Below are 21,824 nucleotides of genomic sequence, written 5' to 3'. Positions count from 1 at the left end.
AAAGAAGTTCGGAGTATATGATAAAAATTATTCAAAGAGTAAACTTTATAATCTTGGTGGGTGGCAGAGCAAAATTTATCTTTTCAACCTTGGATTCCCTTTTTTTTTTTTTTTTTTTTCTTGTGGTTTACAGAGCGGTGGAAAACCACTTGGAATTGGACTGCTCACGGCTATAGTGCTATGCACAAAATCTACGCATATCCAACATGGGTCAGCACGTGGGTCACACTCAGAGATCAGAAAGCTCACGTGCTCCTGCCCTTTAAAGACTCATCTGCCCTATAGTGTAATCGCATTAACAGATTCAGCGTCTCTGTAATTTTCCCCTAACCATCTGGCAATTTCGTCAATTTGGCATCCGAATATGCGGCGAACCCTTATCTAAACTAACCTTTATTATCTCAAGGGTTCCCACCGCTCCGAATCCAACCAGCCCAGCTGTTTCGAGTACTAATTTCCACTTTTACCCCTACCGCCCCACTTTTTGACATTCCTAAGTTTCCTTTTCACAAATTTGTCTTCTTCTTCTTTGCCTTTTCAAAATCTTTATAGATCATCTTCCCGAGCTGACACGCAAAAACCCTAACTCGTTCATTTCTCTCACGCTCTCACTCTGACTCACCGAGTTTCACCGATTTGTCTCAGCGAACCATGAGTCTACTCAGGCGAATCGACCTCATCGAGCCCCACTACTATCCCTCCCTCTTCGTCAGAGAAACTTCCATTTTCGCGCCCGAACCCCTGGCTTTCCCCTCATTTGTGGAGGAAGAATTCGATCTCTGCTTTGGTCTCGACCTCCTAAACCGTAAACCTAGCCCCTCTGCATTTTTCGATGCGGTCACCGATCTGGTCCGTATCAACGAAACCCCGTCCTTCTCTTCTTACAGACGAATCCAGCGAGTCGAGAAGAGGCGCGGAGCCGAGAGTTTTTACTTGCAGAGCCTTTGCGACCGAGTGAGCGAGCTGGAATCGCGCTTCGATCGGCTGGTCAACGCGAAGGAAAAAGGCGGGGACCGTAAGTACACATGGACGGCGGAGATAAAGAGCCTGGAGAAGGATGGCGTTGAAAGGAAGTACAAATGGACGGCGGAGATCAAGGACGGGAAGAAAATGGTGGGAGGGGCTGAGAAGAACTGTAAATGGACGGCGGAGATAAAGGGGAAGGGAGAGACGGGCCGCTCGGTCGCGCGGACGTACACGTTCAAAGCATCAAGCGGCGATGCAGTTGACTGTAGCGGATCAAAGAAGAAGAATAAGAAGAAGGGAGAGAATGACACGCGTGTGGTGGAGATCGAACATCATGAAGATCACGAAGATCACGGCGCTGTGATTTTAAGACAGGTATTTCCTATAATTACTGATTTGTGCTCCATTTAATTTCCTTAATCCTGTGTGGTTGTGTTTATGTGGAAGTACTGTGTATACGAACGTACTGTATGTCTTAAAGGCCTTTGCCAAGAGAGTTGGAGCTGTGGGAAAGAGCAAAGGCAAGAGGAAGGAATTGTCTCCTCAAGATGCAGCATTGATGATTCAGATAAGCTTCAGAGCTTATCTGATCCGTAGATCACAGACTCTTCGTGCCCTTAGAGATCTGGCGGTTGCCAAGACCAAGTTGAAGGAGATCAGATCATTTTTCCATAACTTCTCCTACCGCCGGCGCGTAGCCCATGATGCAGAGGAGCGTCAGAGGTTCACAGAAAAAATTATCGTCCTGCTTCTTACTGTTGATGCCATTGAGGTAACTTCGTCTTAATCGTTTCAATTTCCGTAGCTGTGTGAATCTGATCAAACTCTAAATGACTTTTCATCATACCCAAAACTTAATCTGGGTGACTTTTCATTGTCCATTATTATTCAGTAAATCGGCAATCAAGATGGTACACTCACTATAATTTGATGTTAGGTGATATATGCATATCGATATGTATTTAGCAAATGGCTTCAGTTTCACATAGGTTGCATTTGGAACTATGGTGAACAAAATCTAAAGGACTGAGAAAGCTTTTGACATCATATCAAAACCCAAGAAGTCTGATAGATGGTTAAAAGCTTTATTACTTATGCAGCTAAATGGTGGACAATAATCCCATTAGACTTGACAGATATTAAAGTGCCCATAATTATAACAACCATCCAAACCTCATTCAACAGCGTTGGTTGAATCTTTCCATTGATATATTTTCTTCCATCTAATATCTGAATTTGGTTCAAAAGTAGCACTGTTGTCCTAGTTTGTTTTTATTTTTTCAGAAAACACTTTACCACATTGATCATGCAAGTAATTGACCTCCATGATGATGAATTTGCGTATCTGTTCTGAGAAAGATTGTGAACCTTAGTGCTTTCATCCATACCCTATTATGCGCTATCACGACAAAGAGGTTGCTGATAATTTTTGACAGCCAAGTGATTTTTCATCACAGAAAACTTGAAAACCTACAACAGTTCACTCTGATTTTGCCATGTTGTAAGATATTGATGTCCTAGTCTTTAGTTTCTAAGGAGTCAAACAGGACATATACTTATTATTTGTTTTCCTAATGGGGGAATCCAATGCCTGCATTGTAGCAGGGAACTGACCTAATGGTGCGTGCTGCAAAGAGGTCAATGGTGGATGAGTTGGAAGCAATGCTTGATGTTGTGGACCCCCAGCCTACTGGGAAATCACTTTCCATGAGAAGGAGGACTTTTGATATGCCTGATGCTGTCATTCAGAAGGAAATTGCAGCAGGGGTGAGACAGGTTGTGCAAATGCTTAATGAGGAAGAGGAGAGTGCCAACACCGACTTTCCTTCCGGTATTGTTATATGATGTGACCTAGTTGAGGAGGAGGTTTAGAAAAAGACTTTTAACTGGCTGTTTCTCTCACGTGATGAATTGTGTACTACTGAACTTGTCTTACCAGTTTTACCCCTTTATGTGCGTTAGAGAAGATTTAGTAGTCTTTAAAAGTGTTCCCAGGAAGAAAGCTTTGGGTTTGTAGATTGGCTGATCACTGTGCTTTGATTTGTGTCTACTGTGATGTTTCCAACTGGGCAGTGTTAATTTTAATTATTAATTTTCTCGACCTATAAAAGCTTCATTCCAATCACTTTGGATGTCCTTTTTCTCCATCTAGCTCTACTTGGGGCCATATTCTCTGTTAAATTGGTTTTGGGCTATTTTGTTTATAAATTTCTTCACATCTTCTAATTTGTTAGCTTCCATGGGAGTGTTGACATTAAAAGATGAAGTCAATCGACATTTCAAAAGCAGGATTTTGGATGTTCGAGTGTATTGAATGAAATCCCAAGCCCAAAATTTTTGGAACAGGATATTGAGAATATTCGGTTCATGACTAGGATTTTATCTCTAAAATCCTATGGCCATAAATGGGACACATATCTTACTAATAAAAATAATAATAAAATATTATTTTAAATAAAAAAATAATAATAAAAAAAATTAAGAAAAAAAAAAAAAAAAAAAGGAAGGTGGCTGGCTACCCCCATTTTGGGTAGGGGGAGGCTTGAGCCACCTCTAATGGCCGGCCAGGGGTGGCCGAACCACCCCCATCTTGCAAAAAGGAGGTGGTTCGGCCACACAATGGTCAAGCCACCCCCTACCCAAAATGGCCACTTCCCTTTTTTTTTTTTTTTCCTTAATTTTTTTATTAATTTTTTTTTAATTTAAAATAATATTTTATTATTATTTTTATTAATGGGATATGTGTCTCATTTGTGACTATAGGATTTTTGAGATGAAATCATAGCCATGAACTGGATATTTTTCCGTCCATAATAAACTGGAAAGAATCATGTTCCAAAATTTTTGTAGTAGATGGCCACTCAGGGGGTTAATGCAGTTTAACTCCGGGCACTCCGGGCATTTTGTCTGATAGAAATTGGTAAGAGCTGCCACTTGAATGAATATGGATATTTACCATAATAATATATATGAGCAAGGTTGAGGATTGTTCCCCCTTTCTTTACTAACTGTTTTTCCGGTGCTTAGAATTTAGAAAATATTTTCAGGAACCAAAAAAAAAAATGTTTCTTCTATCATTCGGTGTTTTGTGGCATTGGAAATTTCCACGTAACAAGACAAAAATCAGTAATCTCAAAAGCCCATACTCCATAGTTTCGATTTTCGAAAATGTTTTATGGCATTGGAGGTTCCAGGGTAATGGTGGGGGCGAGGAGGAAGGAGGAGACTCCACAACTAACCATATAGAGAATGATGGTGCAAATTGGTCTATTATTTATAGAATTAGTGGACCTTGTCCAAATTAATAATTTTATGACCCATTTTAATAATATGGACATGGAGAGTCTCACAAAATTGTGTACTTGGTAGGAGTTATTAAATTGATTATGAAATTCTCTAACATAAAGGTGAGAGTTACAGTACAAGCCACTAATTCCGAAACAAACTTATATTTTCATCGATTGTTTTCAATACACCAACACTATGCAACTTGAAAAGTATTTGATTCAAAAGCAAAACAGAACCACACAAGCAATTAGACTCAGGATACATCATACATAGATAACAACATATATAAAGATCCCAAAAAGCCAAATTCATAAGGTTTCAATTCATTAACCTCCACAGCCCCCACAACCACCACCACCACCACCACAACCACCACCACCACAACCACAACCACCACCACCACCACCACAACCACAACCACCACCACAGCCTACTCCTGCAAAGACAACCATCTCACCATCTTTGGTTGCACTGCTCTTGGCAGTTTGACCTTTTTCCACGTCACGATAAGCTCGTTGATGAACTGAAGAAGTGGTTGCACTTGGCATAGCGTTGGGCTCTGAAGTCTGTTTCTTTTCCCGGCTCCCTTGGCCAAGACAGCTCAATACTATCAACACGGCTACCACATAAGCAAAGGCTATGAGCGCAATTTCAAGTGGATGCATCTTCTAAATATGTTCACAAGAACCGGAACATCTGGAAAAGAAAGTGATAATTTCAATTATATATATACACAAAATTGCGTAAAAATGGGGTTGAGTAAATAACTTTTTTATAATGAAAGGGCTTTCTTTGGAAGTTCACAATCGACAATATTCCTTTTAGACTTTGAGAAGCATTATCAGCGAAGTTGATTAGGATGACCTTTGGCACATAAGCGTGGATAGATGTTTGGAGTGAGGTGTACAATTATTAATAGTTTTTCCTTTCATTTTTCTTATTTTTTGTTTTTTAATGACAGAAACATGCCTCTTGGTGAATACAAAATAAACACGGGCAAAAGTCAAACGTCTTAAAACATTTACTTTAGATAAGGATATAAAGAAATGCTAGGGTTCTAAATCTTTTACCAAGAGCTGGATGCCAAGATGATGCGGAGCTTATTCTTTGATACCCGTATCATTTTTCTTTATTAATTGTTTTGATCACTTTTAATAAATAAGTTAAACGTCATCTTCATACCCTTCTCTTGGTAAGAAACTTGGTACCCCTTAGCATTTCTCAAGGAAATAATAATAAATAAATAAAAAATCTTAAAATTAGTAAATGATTGGCGAGTTAAGATTGAGCATCAATCAATTATCGAAATGAATTATTTACATGTTTGTTGGAATGATTCAAAGAAAACTAAAAAAATCCAACAATTGTCCCTCACCTCACCTCATCTGAGCTCTATATCCTTACCATCAATAAAGACCCTCTCTTTTCTTATTGGCTATGTGCCCCCTGTGATTGGTGATATTCGTTTGCATCTGCTACGGTTTGCTAGTTGGACCGCGTTGAAAGTATCAAGAAGTGCTAACTGGAGAGCAAACTCGGTTGCTAAATGAGCCGCTTCCCATAATGTGTTTGGAAGCATTCCCGCTTGTTCCCCTTTTCTCTCTTCCATCCGGATTAAGAGTGGAAAAGACTCTCCTTTGTAATTCTTTCCCCTTTCCCCCTTTGCTTAAAAATAATAATAATAATTAATTAATTAATGGAAAGCTAGTTGGATTTGGAGCATTCACAATAAGTTACCTTTTTTCTCTTTTTTTCTTTTTTTTTCTGACATGAGGATCCCTTAGAAAAGATCTAGGCCCCATGAAACTTGTCCAAAAGCTTGTTCATCTCCGATATGGGAAATTTGTCCTTTGCTGTAATTTAATTCAAGGCCCGATACTCAACACAGGCCTTCAGGGCCCATCATGTTGTAGGGCCTTTCATTAACAGGCCCATCCCCTGCCAACAATGGGATTTTTTATGTGGTTATGTGGCCTGTTAGGTGGCTATTCTTTGGGCTCAGAGAAAATGTCCTCATAGGCCCACAATATCTCCAAATAGCGAGCTTCACTCCTAGAAAGTCGGCCCATTGTGCGCCTAACACCGCATCGCAGCTGTCTAGCTGGAGCAGGGGTGGAACTAAAGATTTGTGTTTGGAGGGTAAAATTCTAAAAAAATAATTTGGAAGGGTCAAAAATTAAATTTTATAGAAATTTTATAATTTTTTAAAAAATTATATTTTTTCTTGATGGACCACCTTGGGCCCCCAAGGCCCGACGTGGTACCCCCCTGAGCTGGAGGATGAAAAGGTCAAAGAAAAACAGCTCCCTTGTACCATGCATATACGGATTCCGCTGCACCGCACGAAGTTGACCGTCAATTTGGGTAAAAATAAATAACCTAATGTCGAAATTGAAAATTTAGATAATTAAATTGAAGTGGGGGATTTTTCTATGTTCACCAAGGGCGTGGCATGGGTCGTGGTGCAACCAACTTGGTTCTGGGCATACAAAAACCCACTTCCTCACTTCCTGCGTCTCCCTCTTAAGCAATTTCCATGGCCTATGCATCTGCAAATTCTGGTCTCTTTGGAACCCTTGGTTGCAGATCTCACACACATAGCGGTCGGATTCCAACAAGGTCTTGGGAGAGAGAAAGACATCACCTCAGCTTCTGGATTTACATAAAAACAATTAAGAAAATTAGTAAAAGAAAGAAAAAAAAATTGAAACTGAAGAAGGAGATATATATGTAGTTTTGTTACCTGGTGTACCTGCCAGTCTTCTTTTTCTTTTGTTAGTGAGGCCATTTTCTAGGTAAGCAAATGCATCATAGGAGGAAGATGGCGCAACAGAAGAAGCAGTGTTGTCTAACATGGATGGATTTTGTTGCTTTTAGGAGACTATATTGTTGAAATATATATAGCTTTGATACCATATTGAAATATATATATATATAATATAAAATACTAAAATATAAAAAGAAAAATAAAAGAGTGCGGAAGCAGAGAGAGACGTATGGGCTACATCTTGTATATTCACCATATCTATCAATATTACATAACTCTTTATTTATAGAGAGACAATGAGTAGTGATCAAGAAACCCAAATTAAACCATAAAATACATAAGAAAAGAAATAAACCCTACATTATAAATTAAATAACGGAAATATAAAATATTCTAACAAAAGAAATAATATATTCTAACATCCCCCCTCAAACTCAAGGTGTAAGCTTGAGTTTGGAAAAGAGAATAAATTGAAGGCATCTGAAGTCGATGGTTGGATCAAGACAATGCCGGCGAGAAAGGCTGAAAGTGACGGCCGGAGAACAGAAACAAGCTGCTAAAAGAATCCGGTTAAGGGCCAAGCCGCAACTGACAATGACGGTCGAAGAACGAAAACTAGTCATTAAATCCCTTGAAGGGCCAACCCACATTGTGCCAGGGTTCGCCAATAACAAAGACGAGAAAGGCTGAAAGTGACGGCCGGAGAAATACCGGAGAACGAAGACAAGCCACTAAAAGAATCCGGTGAAGAGCCAAGCCGCAATTGACAATGAGGCCGGAGAACGAAAACTAGCCGTTAAAATTCCCGTGAAGGGCCAAAACCGCATTGTGCCAAGATTCGTCAATGAATAAAGCCATGGATCACAACAAAATTAAGAGATCATCAGAAGAGAATGCTAGAAAACACCATAAAAACGTCATAAGACTTTTATTGAAAGCCACAGAAACGTGGCTCTAATACCATGTTGAAATATATATAGCTTTGATACCATGTTGAAATAGCTTTGATACCATGTTGAAATATATAGGCTCTGATACCATGTTGAAATATATATATAATATAAAATACTAAAATATAAAAGAAAAAGAAAAGAGAGCGGAAGCGGAGAGAGACGTATGGGCTACATCTTGTATATTCACCGTATCTATCAATATTACATAACTCTTTATTTATAGAGAGACAATGAGTAGTGATCAAGAAACCCAAATTAAACCCTAAAATATATAAGGAAAGAAATAAACCCTACATTATAAATTAAATAACGGAAATATAAAATATTTTAACAAAGGAAATAATATATTCTAACATATATGGTGGGGATGGTTACAAATTCAATCCAATGGGCGTGGCTGGGCGGCCACCCCCATGGCCTGGGTGTGGCCGCCCAACCACCCCATGGGGAGCATTTTTTTTTTTTTCAAGCAAAACAACGTTATTTTGGGTGGCCTTTCTTAAAATTGATTTTTTTTTTTTTTTTTCAAAATGGCATTTCAGTAACTTAACCTTGTCAAAACGACGTCATATTGAATTTTTCATCCTATTTGACGCTAATGACTAATAGAGTGGTCAAATTATAATTGGTTGGTAGTTTGAGGGACTACTTTATCATTTTTTAAATATTAAGAGACTAAAATAAAAATTAGGAAAAATGTATAATAAATCCTTCAGTCAACCCTTCAAAATTTTAATATCCCTAAGTTTTTTTTTTTGAAAATTTAGTCTTTGGGTCAATTGAAATGACAATAAAATCCCTGACGTTAAAATTTTTTAACAAACGTTAAGGTAACTCAAAACGCACCGTTTAACCCAATTAAAATATTAATTTTTTTATTAATTTAATTTAAAAAATTAAATCTAAAAAAAAAAACAAAAAAAAAAATTGAAAACCACCCCTGGGGGTGGCTTGCGGCCACCCCCAGGGGGTTTTGGGGTGGCCTGCGGGCCACCCCAAACCAGCCATAGGGTGGCCGCGAGCCACCCCAAACCCCATGGATGGAGGGGTGGCCTGCGGGCTACCCCAAACCTCCCCTGGGGTGGCTTGCAGCCACCCCCAGGGGGTTTGGGGTGCTTGCGGCCACCCCCAGGGGGTTTAGGGTAGCTCACGGCCACCCCATGGCTGGTTTGGGGTGGCCTGCAAGCCACTCCAAACCCTCTGGGGGTGGCTTGTGGCCACTCCCAGGGGTGGTTTTCATTTTTTTTTTTTTTTTAGATTTAATTTTTTTAATTAAATTAATAAAAAATTAATATTTTAATCGGATTAAACGATGCATTTTGAATTACCCTAACGTCTGTTAAAAATTTTTAACGGCAAAAATTTTATTGTCATTTCAATTGACCCACCGACTAAATTTTCAAAAAAAAAAAAAAAAAACTTAAGGATATGAAAATTTTGAATAGCTGACTCAAGGATTTGTTATACATTTTTCCTAAAAATTATTAGTAGTTTGAGGGCTAAATTATATTTTCTCCTATATTTTTATACTTAGTTTACACGGAACAGCTTCTATCTTAAGTGGGAAAACTGAAATACTTGGGTCCCAGCCTGACTAAGCTATATTACTTCGGTTAATACATGGTTGAGGCTATACTATTACTCCTTATACTGGTCAATTCCTTGAATATATACTATTTAGTCAGGCACTATAGGGCATAAAATATGCCCAATGAAAAGTATAACTTCTCTATAATAATTTTTTTATTCTAGATGACACTGCAATACTTATTTTCTTAATATATAATTTCTTTTTATATATATATATATATAAAAAAAATAAAAAATAAAAACTGATTAAAATTTCAGGAGCTGCTACGTCATTGCCCCAGTGGCATATACATTTTATATGTGTCAAACAGACTTAAACTAATGCATAGGTAGTGCTTATTCCTCGAAATTGAGGGTAGACAAACCCCCAATCGAAACTCTTCCTCCTTGACCCAAAAGCCAGGATAACGTTTACATCCACAATCCAAAGGTCTGGACCATAGCAAATAACTCAGAGGGCATCACACATGTAGATTGAGAGGGGATAGAGCCTTATTACAAGCAAAAACAGGAAATAAAAACGTACAAGGAAATAAAGGGACTAAAATAGAAATATAAACAGAATTAAAAAAAAAAAAAAAAAAAAAAAGGGCAAGCAACAAATAAAAACCAACAGAACAAGGAAAAAACTGGAGAATCACACTAAGCGGGAAACGGCAGCCGGAAGGAAGTCGATCACGTGCTGACTGAAAATAGACGTGGAAGGTGGCGTTGGAACTCATGGCTGGGGGACATGAGGAAAGACCTGACAACGGACGGTGGGCAGCAGAGTGAGTGCAGAGGAGATCGGCGTCGCACACAAATCAAACTGGAGGGGGGGGGGGGGGGAGGGGGAGAGAGAGAGAGAGAGAGTTTGAGTGAATCCCCCAAGAGCATCACTCATAAAGTGTGATAAACAGGCAAGGCAAGAAAAACAACACACCAAAATATACGGCAAAAGACAAACATAAAGGAAAGGAAATAAAACAACTAGAAATGAAATCAAAAAAACAGCCGGAGAGAACCGAAATCAAACCACATCTAAAGAGACGGATCCAGTACAAAAGGTGTGATGGACATTGGCGGATCCAGGTAGCAAGGTGGTGGAGCACGCGTCGGGGTGGACCAACCGACAGGCGGTTGATTGGGCAGGGACAACACGAACCTGAGCTAAACCCGACCCCAGCAATTGGCGCGGCGAATGGAGAAGGGCGGAAGATCAACCTCTAAAAAAATCCTAAAATCAGAAAAGGGGCAGAGAGGGAAGGAGAGAAAGAAAACGCCGAAAGAGCAAGGGATATCAAGTAAATAGGCTAACGCTAGAGCGGGGGGAGAAGACTCAGAAGAGGATGAGGGGGGAGGGGGAGAATAGGGGTTCTCCCCCTCCGACGGCACTATCTACTAAAGATGAAACCCTAGCTCACAGTTGTCCTCTTTTAATAATATAGACATAGAGAGTCTCACAAAATTATGTACTTAGTGGGAGTTATTAAATTGATTATGAAATTCTCTAAAATAAAGGTGAGAGTTAAGAGTACAAGCCACTAATTTCAAAAGAGGGCTGCTAGGTATCCCAATGATTCTTTCCAAAATCCTTCCCAAATGATGTGGCAAGCATTATTTTGTGTGGGAGTGGGAGACAAATGAGAGAAAATGAAATTTTTTTAAGGAAAAAAAAAATGCTTGCCACATCATTTGGGAAGTATTTTGAGAAAAATCACTTGAAATGTCTAACATTATTCATTTCGAAACTTCCATATATTTTCATCGATTGTTTTCAATACACCAATACTATGCAACTTGAAAAGTATTTGATTCAAAAGCAAAATAGAACCACACAAGAAATTAAACTCAGGATACATAGATAACAACATATAAAGATCCCAAAAAGCCTGATGCATAAGGTTTCAATTCATTAACCTCCGCATCCTCCACAACCGCCGCTACCACAACCACCACTACCGCCACAACCACTTGTACCAGCTACAACCACTGCGGTGGCCACGTCAGCACCTGTTCCTTCATAAACAACCATCTCACCATCTTTGGTTGCACTGCTCTTGGCAGTTTTACCTTTTTCCACATCACGATAAGCTCGTTGATGAACTGAAGAAGTGGTTGCACTTGGCATATCGTTGGGCTCTGAAGTCTGTTTCTTTTCCTGGCTCCCTGGGCAAAGACAACTCAATACTATCAACGCGGCAACCACAGAAGCAAAGGCTATGAGCGCAATTTCAAATGATTTCATCTTCTAAATATGTTCACAAGAACCGGAACAGCTGGAAAAGAAAGTGATAATTTCTTTTATATATATACACAAAATTGCGTAAAAATGGGGTTGAGTAAATAACTTTTTATAATGAAAGGGCTTTCTTTGGAAATTTACAATCGACAATATTCCTTTTAGACTTTGAGAAGCATGAGCGAAGTTGATTAGGATGACTTTTGGCACATAAGCTTGGATAGATGTTTGGCGTGAGGTGTACAATTATTAATATTTTTTCCTTTCATTTTCCTTATTTTTTGTTTTTCAATGACAGAAACATGCCTATTCGTGAACACAAAATAAACATAGGCAAAAGTTAAACGACGTCTTAAAACATTCACTTTAGATAAGGATATAAAGAAATGTTAGGAGTTCCAAATCTTTTACCATGAGATGGATACCAAGATGATGTGGAGCTTATTCATTAGTACCCGTATCATTTTTCTTTATTAATTATTTTCAGTGGCAGAGCCAGAGAATTTATATTGGGGGTGACGCTAAAATTTTTTGGTGTCCTAAAATTTTTTTCCACCCTAAAAATTTGGTAATTCACACAATATATGCATTACAACAAAATATCTATAAAAGTTCGTGTTCAAATTGATATATTAAAAATATAATATGTCGGCACTATATGAAAAAAAAAAAAAAAAAAAAAAAAAAAAAAAAAAAACTTCCATTCCCAATACAAAAGTGTTTAGTTTGCCATAGACGTGAGCAGCAACAACAAAAAGCTAAACAAGAACTTCAACAAACAAAGTAACCATTTAAAATATTATCTAACTATCACAAACACATAATAATACGAACTACTTATTACTTACGAAATAAACTTGAGCACAATTAATAATGTCTAAGAAAAATGAGTACCTTTTAGTAAATCAGAGGTATCTTGAGGGATTTTTTGAAAACAAACCAAACACAATGAGTTCTAGCTGAATGCTGTAAACCAATAAAAACAAATAATGAATTAGAAAAAGAAATGATTGAACACACACCAAAAAAAAAAAAAAAAAAGTTATCTTCTAAATTGTCTTCTAAACTTCCTCCCACACTAATTAATTTTAGTACTTCTATTTTAGTTTAAATTATATTCTAAACTTTCTCACCAGAATTTAAAAAAAAAAAAAAAAAAAAATCTTTTCACCTCCTCACGCCTACTCCTCTATTTATTTATTTTTTTCTTCCTTAAAATTTCACTTCACACGTTCTACCTTCTAGAATTTAATGCTTACATTTACTCTCTTCATTTATTTTTTTTCTTCCTTCAAATTCCACTAACTCACCCTTCTAGAAGATAAATTCTAACGCCTATCGTCATCTTTTTGTCTTAGTTCTCCTCACCTTCTAGAATCTAATGTCTTTCTATTCTCTTTAATATATTTTTTTTCTACCTTAAAACTAACCCTTCCACTGTCTACAACTATTTCTTCTATTATTATTATTTTTTTCTTCCTTCAACTTCGGTCTTCAACTCACGCGCAAGCAGACTGCACATAAAAAAATAATAATAAATAAATAAACTTGCGCAAGCCTACAGCCTACGTAAAACGTCATCCTAATATCCTTTTCTTTGTAAAAAACTCGGTACTCCTTAGCATTTCTCAAGAAAATAATAATGAGGAGAAACTTCACTAAAGACCCTCAAATTTTTACCCGTTTTGAAATACTTTCCTTGAATTTCAAAATCTCTCAATTTAATCCCCTGAACTTTCAATTGCTCTCAATTTAGACCATTCCGTTAATTTTAGCCGTTAAAAATAAAAAAAAGGACTAAAATATCCCTAATTTTTATTTTTTTTTAAATAAAAAAACGTTTTAGAAGTTGAAATTTTATACAAAAGTCAGGGGTATAAACGTCATGTGACGTTTAAAATCTGACAGAGAGGTCTAAATTGAGAGCAATTGAAAGTTCAGAGGACTAAATTGAGAGATTTTGAAGTTTATGAAGGTTATTTCAAAACGGGTGGAAGTTTGGGGGTCCTTAATGAAATTTTCCCTAATAATAAATAAATAAAAAATTTTAAAATTAGTAAATGATTGGCGAGTTAAGATAGAGCATCAATCAATTATCGAAATGAATTATTTACACGTTTGTTGGAATGATTCGAAGCAAACTAAAAAAATCCAACAATTGTGCCTCACCTCACCTCATAAGGTTGAAAATGATTATAACTACATCGTAGCTAATTAATTAGTTGTTCCTTTATTCTCCTTGAAGGGAATTCTCAGTTCTGCATCTTTACCATCAATAAAGATCATCTCTTTTCTTATTGGCTATGTGCCCCTGTGATTGCTAATATTCATTTGCATCTGCTGCAGTTTGCTAGTTGGATTGCGTCAAAAGTATCAAGAAGTGCTAACTGGAGAGCACACTCGGTTGCTAAATGGGCCGCTTTTCACAATGTGTTTAAAAGCATTCCCGCTTGTTCTTATTTTCTCTCCTCCATCTGGATTAAGAGTGGGAGAGACTCTCCTATGTAGTCCTTTCCTTTTTCCCCCTTTGCTTAGAAAAAATTAAAATAATAATAATAATAATGGAAAGCTAGTTCGATTTGGAGCATTCACAAATCACAATAAGTTACCTTTTTTTTCTTTTTTTTCTTTTTTTTTTGTGAAATGAGGATCCTTTAGAAAAGATCTAGGCCCCATGAAACTTGTCCAAAAGCTTGTTCATCTCCGATATGGGAAATTTATCCTTTGCTGTATTTTAATTCGAGGCCCGATACTCAACACTGGTCTCCAGGGCCCATCATGTTGCAGGGCTTTTCATTAACAGGCCCAGCCCCTGCCAACATTGGGATTTTTTGTGTGGTTATGTGGCCTGTTAGGTGGTTGTTCTTTGGGTTCAGAGAAAATGTCCTCATAGGCCCACAATATCTCCACTTCACTCTTAGAAAGTCGATTTCTATATTCCGCTTGTCATTTATGATGCGGATAAATAAATAAAATATCTCAAAATTAGTAAATGATTGGCGATTGAGCATCAATCAATTATCGAAATGAATTATTTACATGTTTGTTGGAATGATTCAAAGCAAACTAAAAAAATCCAACAATTGTGCCTCGCCTCACCTCACCTCATTGAAGGAGATTCTCAGTTCTGCATCCTTGTCATCCATAAAGATCATCTCTTTTCAGATTGGCTATGTGCCCTTGCGATTGCTGATATTCATTTGTATCTGCTACGGTTTGTTAGTTGGACTGCTTTGAAAGTATCAAGATGTGCTAACTGGAGAGCACACTCGGTTACTAAATAGGCTGCTTCCCACTTTTAGAAAAGATCTAGGCCCCATGAAACTTGTCGAAAAGCTTGTTCAACTCCGATATGGGAAATTTGTCCTTTGCTGTAATTTAATTCAAGGCCCGATACTCAGCACAGGCCTTCAGGGCCCATCATGTTGTAGGGCCTTTCATTAACAGGCCCAGCCCCTGCCAACAATGGGATTTTTTGTGTGGTTATGTGGCCTGTTAGGTGGCTGTTCTTTGGGCTCAGAGAAAATGTCCTCATAGGCCCACAATATCTCCAAATAGCGAGCTTCACTCCTAGAAAGTCGGCCCATTGTGCGCCTAACACCGCATCGCAGCCATCTAGCTGGAGCAGGGCCGGAATTAAAGATTTGTGTTTGAGGGCAAAATTCTAAAAAAATAATTTGGGAGGGTCAAAAATTAAATTTTATAGAAATTTTATAATTTTTGAAAAAATTTTATTTTTTCTTGGTGGACCACCTTGGGCCCTCAAGGCCCAACGTGGTTCCCCCCCTGAGCTGGAGGATGAAAAGGTCAAAGAAAAACAGCTCCCTTTGTACCATATGCGGAATCCGCTGCACCGCACGAAGTTGACCGTCAATTTGGGTAAAAATAAATAACCTAATGTCGAAATTGAAAACTTAGATAATTAAATTGAAGTGGGAGATTTTTCTATGTTCACCAGCTTGTATTCTCCTCATCTAAAACACATATTATTACCAACTAGTTGCAATTTGGTCACTTCATTAGTCATTACCGTCAAATAGGATGAAAAATTCAATACGACGTTGTTTTGGCAAGGTTAAGTTACTAAAATGTTCTTTTGAAAAAAAAAAAAAAAAAAAAAATCAATTTAAAAAAAAGCCCCTCAAAAGCAGTTATTTTCCAACTGGGCAGTGTTAATTTTAATTATTAATTTTCTCGACCTATAAAAGCTTCATTCCAATCACTTTGAATGTCCTTTTTCTCCATCTAGCTCTACTTTTCTCTGTTAAATTAGTTTTGGGCTATTTTGTTTATAAATTTCTTCACGTCTTCTAATTTGTTAGCTTCCATGGGAGTGTTGACATTAAAAGATGAAGTCAATCGACATTTCAAAAGCAGGATTTTGGATGTTCAAGTGCATTGAATGAAATCCCAAGCCCAAAATTTTTCTAGTAGATGGCCACTCAGGGGGTTAATGCAGTTTTAACTCCGGGCATTTTGTCTGACAGAAAATGGTAAGAGCTGCTGCCACTTGAATGAATATGGATATTTACCACAATAATCTATATGAGCAAGGTTGAGGAGCATTCCTCCTTTCTCTACTAACTGTTTTTCCAGCGCTTAGAATTTAGAAAATATTCTCAGGAAAAAAAAAAAAAAATGTTTCTTCTATCATTCGGTGTTTTGTGGCATTGGAAATTTCCACGTAACAAGACAAAAATCAGTAATATCAAAAGCCCATACTCCATAGTTTCGACAATGTTTTGTGACATTGGAGGTTCCAGGCAATGGTAATGGTGGGGGCAAGGAGGAAGGAGGAGACTTCACAACTAACCATAGATATAGAGAATGATGGTGCAAATTGGTCTATTATTTATAGAATTAGTGAACCTTTTCCAAATTAATAGTTTTATGACCCATTTTAATAATATGGACATAGAGAGTCTCACAAAATTGTGTACATGGTAGGAGTTATTCAATTGATTATGAAATTCTCTAAAATAAAGGTGAGAGTTAAGAGTACAAGCCACTAATTCCAAAACTTCCATATATTTTCATTGATTGTTTTCAATGAAATTTAATCATTTAATATTTTATTAATATTGAAATACACCAACACTATGCAACTTGAAAAGTATTTGATTCAAAAGCAAAACAGAACCACACAAGCAATTAAACGCAGGATACATCATAATTCATACATAGATAACAACATATATAAAGATCCCAAAAAGCCAAATTCATAAGGTTTCAATTCATTAACCTCCGCAGCCCCCACAACCGCCACCGCCACAACCACCACCACAACCACCTGTACTGGCTACAACGGCTGCAGCGGCCACAGCAGCACCTGCTCCTGCATAGACAACCATTTGACCATCTTTGGTTGCACTGTTCTTGGCAGTTTGACCTTTTCCCACGACACGATAAGCTCGTTGATGAACTGAAGAAGTGGTTGCCCTTAGCATAGCGTTGGGATCTGTAGTCTGTTTCTTTTCCTGGCTCCCTGGGGAAAGACAGCTCAATACTATCAACGCAGCAACCACAGAAACAAAGGCTATGAGCGCAATTTCGAATAGCTGCATCTTCTAAATATGTTCACAAGAACCGGAACATCTGGAAAAGAAAGTGATAATTTCTTTTATATACACAAAATTGCGTAAAAATGGGGTTGAGTAAATAACTTTTTATAATGAAAGTGCTTTCTTTGGAAGTTTACAATCGACAATATTCCTTTTAGACTTTGAGAAGCATGAGCGAAGTTGATTAGGATGACCTTTGGCACATAAGCGTGGATAGATGTTTAGTGTGAGGTGTACAATTATTAATATTTTTTCCTTTCATTTTTCTTATTTTTTGTTTTTTAATGACAGAAGCATGCCTCTTCGTGAATACAAAATAAACATTGGCAAAAGTCAAACGACGACTTAAAACATTCACTTTAAATAAGGATATAAAGAAATGCTAAGGGTTCTAAATATTTTACCAAGAGCTGAATACCAAGATGATGTACATGGAGCTTATTCATTGGTACCCGTATTATTTTTCTTTATTAATTGTTTTGCTCATTTTCAATAAATAAGTTAAACGTCATCTTAATACCCTTCTCTTGGTAAAAAACTTGGTACTCCTTAGCATTTTTCAAGGAAATAATAATAAAAAAAATAAAAAATCTTAAAATTAGTAAATGATTGGCGAGTTAAGATAGAGTATCAATCAATTATCGAAATGAATTATTTACATGTTTGTTGGAATGATTCAAAGCAAACTAAAAAAATCCAACAATTGTGCCTCACCTCACCTCATAAGGTTGAAAATGATTATAACTACATCCAGGGACAGAGCCAGAAAATTTTACGGAAGAGGGCCAGCCAAATTTTTTTTTCGATTCTTTAGAATTTTTTTATTAAAAAAAAATATTTTTTTTTGTTTTTTATGAACTAAAGACTACTATAAGGGCAAAAAAAAAGTGGACATTTGAAACTAAGGGCCAAAAATAAAAAAACTTAGTGGGTATGGGCCAACAAAATTAAAAATAGGGCCAAAAATTTTTATTGGATATGGCCAAAAAATTTAAAAATAGGGCCAATTTTTTTTTTTTTTTTTTTAATGGGCCAAATGACTAAAATTAAAACTTTAATTTTACTTTTTTACTTTTTTTTATTATTTTTTTAACTTATAATTTTTTTTCCTTATTTTGGGGTTTTTATTATTTTTTTTACTTATAAATTTTTTTTCCTTATTTTGGGGGGGACCATGGCCCACCCCGATCCCCCCCTCCCTCCGTCTCTGACTACATCGTAGCTAATTAATTAGTTGTTCCTTTATTCTCCTTAAAGGAGATTCTCAGCTTTGCATCCTTATCATCAATAAAAATCATCTCTTTTCGGATTGGCAATGTGCCCCTGCGATGATTGGTATTCATTTGCATCTGCTACGATTTGCTAGTTGGACTGCGTTGAAAGTATCAAGATGTGCTAACTGGAGAGCACACTCGGTTGCTAAATGGGTCGCTTCCCATAATGTGTTTGGAAGCATTCCCGTTTGTTTCCCTTTTCTCTCCTCCATCCGGATTAAGAGTGGGAGAAACCCTCCTTTGTAGTCCTTTCCCCTTTCCCCCTTTGCTTAAAAATAATAATAATAGTAATAATTAATTAATTAATGGAAAGCTAGTTCGATTTGGAGCATTCACAATAAGTTACCTTTTTTTTTTTTTTGACATGAGGATCCTTTAGAAAAGATCTAGGCCCCATGAAACTTGTCCAAAAGCTTGTTCACTTCCGATATAGGAAATTTGTCCTTTTCTGTAATTTAATTCAAGGCCCGATACTCAACACAGGCCTTCAGGGCCCATCATGTTGTAGGGCCTTTCATTAACAGACCCAGCCCCTGCCAACAATGGGATTTTTTGTGTGGTTATGTGGCCTGTTAGGTGGCTATTCTTTGGGCTCAGAGAAAATGTCCTCATAGGCCCACAATATCTCCAAATAGCGAGCTTCACTCCTAGAAAGTCGGCCCATTGTGCGCCTAACACCGCATCGCAGCTGTCTAGCTGGAGCAGGGGTGGAACTAAAGATTTGTGTTTGGAGGGTAAAATTCTAAAAAAATAATTTGGAAGGGTCAAAAATTAAATTTTATAGAAATTTTATAATTTTTTAAAAAATTATATTTTTTCTTGATGGACCACCTTGGGCCCCCAAGGCCCGACGTGGTACCCCCCTGAGCTGGAGGATGAAAAGGTCAAAGAAAAACAGCTCCCTTGTACCATATACGGATTCCGCTGCACCGCACGAAGTTGACCGTCAATTTGGGTAAAAATAAATAACCTAATGTCGAAATTGAAAATTTTGATAATTAAATTGAAGTGGGGGATTTTTCTATGTTCACCAAGGGCGTGGCATGGGTCGTGGTGCAACCAACTTGGTTCTGGGCATACAAAAACCCACTTCCTCACTTCCTGCGTCTCCCTCTTAAGCAATTTCCATGGCCTATGCATCTGCAAATTCTGGTCTCTTTGGAACCCTTGGTTGCAGATCTCACACACATAGCGGTCGGATTCCAACAAGGTCTTGGGAGAGAGAAAGACATCACCTCAGCTTCTGGATTTACATAAAAACAATTAAGAAAATTAGTAAAAGAAAGAAAAAAAAATTGAAACTGAAGAAGGAGATATATATGTAGTTTTGTTACCTGGTGTACCTGCCAGTCTTCTTTTTCTTTTGTTAGTGAGGCCATTTTCTAGGGAAGCAAATGCATCATAGGAGGAAGATGGCGCAACAGAAGAAGCAGTGTTGTCTAACATGGATGGATTTTGTTGCTTTTAGGAGACTATATTGTTGAAATATATATACCTTTGATACCATGTTGAAATATATAGACTCTGATACCATGTTGAAATATATATATAATATAAAATACTAAAATATAAAAGAGAAAGAAAAGAGAGCAGAAGCGGAGAGAGACGTATGGGCTACATCTTGTATATTCACCGTATCTATCAATATTACATAACTCTTTATTTATAGAGAGACAATGAGTAGTGATCAAGAAACCCAAATTAAACCCTAAAATACATAAGGAAAGAAATAAACCCTACATTATAAATTAAATAACGGAAATATAAAATATTCTAACAAAGGAAATAATATATTCTAACATATATGGTGGGGATGGTTACAAATTCAATCCAATGGGCGTGGCTGGGCGGCCACCCCCGTGGCCTGGGTGTGGCCGCCCAACCACCCCATGGGGAGCTTTTTTTTTTTTTTTTTTTTTTTTTTTTCAAAATGGCATTTCAGTAACTTAACCTTGCCAAAATGTCGTCATATTGAATTTTTCATCCTATTTGACGATAATGACTAATAGAGTGGTCAAATTATAACTGGTTGGTAGTTTGAGGGACTACTTTATCATTTTTTGAATATTAAGAGACTAAAATAAAAATTAGGGATAATGTATAATAAATCCTTCAGTCAACCCTTCAAAATTTTAATATCCCTAAGTTTTTTTTTTGTTGAAAATTTAGTCTTTTGGTCAATTGAAATGACAATAAAATTCCTGCCGTTAAAATTTTTTAACAAACGTTAAGGTAACTCAAAACGCACTGTTTAACCCAATTAAAATATTAATTTTTTTATTAATTTAATTTAAAAAATTAAATCTAAAAAAAAAAACAAAAAAAAAATTTGAAAACCACCCCTGGGGGTGGCTTGCGGGCCACCCCAAACCAGCCATGGGGTGGCCGCAAGCCACCCCAAACCCCATGGTTGGAGGGGTGGCCTGCGGGCTACCCCAAACCTCCCCTAGGGTGGCTGCAAGCCACCCCCAGGGGGTTTGGGGTGCTTGCGGCCACCCCCAGGGGGTTTAGGGTGGCTCGCGGCCACCCCATGGCTGGTTTGGGGTGGCCTGCAAGCCACCCCAAACCCTCTGGGGGTGGCTTGTGGCCACTCCCAGGGGTGGTTTTCATTTTTTTTTTTTTTTTAGATTTAATTTTTTTAATTAAATTAATAAAAAATTAATATTTTAATCGGATTAAACGATGCATTTTGAATTACCCTAACGTCTGTTAAAAATTTTTAACGGCAAAAATTTTATTGTCATTTCAATTGACCCACCGACTAAATTTTCAAAAAAAAAAAAAAAAACTTAAGGATATGAAAATTTTGAATGGCTGACTCAAGGATTTGTTATACATTTTTCCTAAAAATTATTAGTAGTTTGAGGGCTAAATTATATTTTCTCCTATATTTTTATACTTTTTTTTGTAACATCCTATATTTTTATACTTAGTTTACACGGAACAGCTTCTATCTTAAGTGGGAAAACTGAAATACTTGGGTCCCAGCCTGACTAAGCTATATTACTTCGGTTAATACATGGTTGAGGCTATACTATTACTCCTTATACTGGTCAATTCCTTGAATATATACTATTTAGTCAGGCACTATAGGGCATAAAATATGCCCAATGAAAAGTATAACTTCTCTATAATAATTTTTTTATTCTAGATGACACTGCAATACTTATTTTCTTAATATATAATTTCTTTATATATATATAT

The 21,824-nt window shown here is 37.1% G+C and overlaps 1 protein-coding gene across 2 annotated transcripts; it reads left to right on the top strand.

Moving 5' to 3' along the window:
• The first annotated feature begins 516 nt into the window (after positions 1 to 516).
• Positions 517 to 3,091, top strand: BAG7 (BCL-2-associated athanogene 7). Of its 2 annotated transcripts, none has more exons than XM_059595738.2 (3): positions 517 to 1,341; positions 1,448 to 1,738; positions 2,569 to 3,091. In XM_059595738.2, exons 1-3 carry the CDS (start codon positions 652 to 654, stop codon positions 2,809 to 2,811), a joined length of 1,224 nt encoding a protein of 407 aa, XP_059451721.2. In that variant the 5' UTR covers positions 517 to 651; the 3' UTR covers positions 2,812 to 3,091. The 2 variants fall into 2 exon arrangements, with proteins under 2 accessions (XP_059451721.2, XP_059451722.2); XM_059595739.2 differs by having other exon boundaries at positions 518 to 1,341; positions 2,572 to 3,091.
• Positions 3,092 to 21,824: the final 18,733 nt, after the last annotated feature.

This window comes from Corylus avellana, chromosome 5 (assembly GCF_965113065.1).
Source record: "Corylus avellana chromosome 5, dhCorAvel1.hap1.2, whole genome shotgun sequence".
Taxonomy (NCBI): domain Eukaryota; kingdom Viridiplantae; phylum Streptophyta; class Magnoliopsida; order Fagales; family Betulaceae; genus Corylus; species Corylus avellana.
The sequence above is the reverse complement of the archived record's forward strand: the minus strand, read 5'-3'. Positions and strand labels throughout refer to the sequence as shown.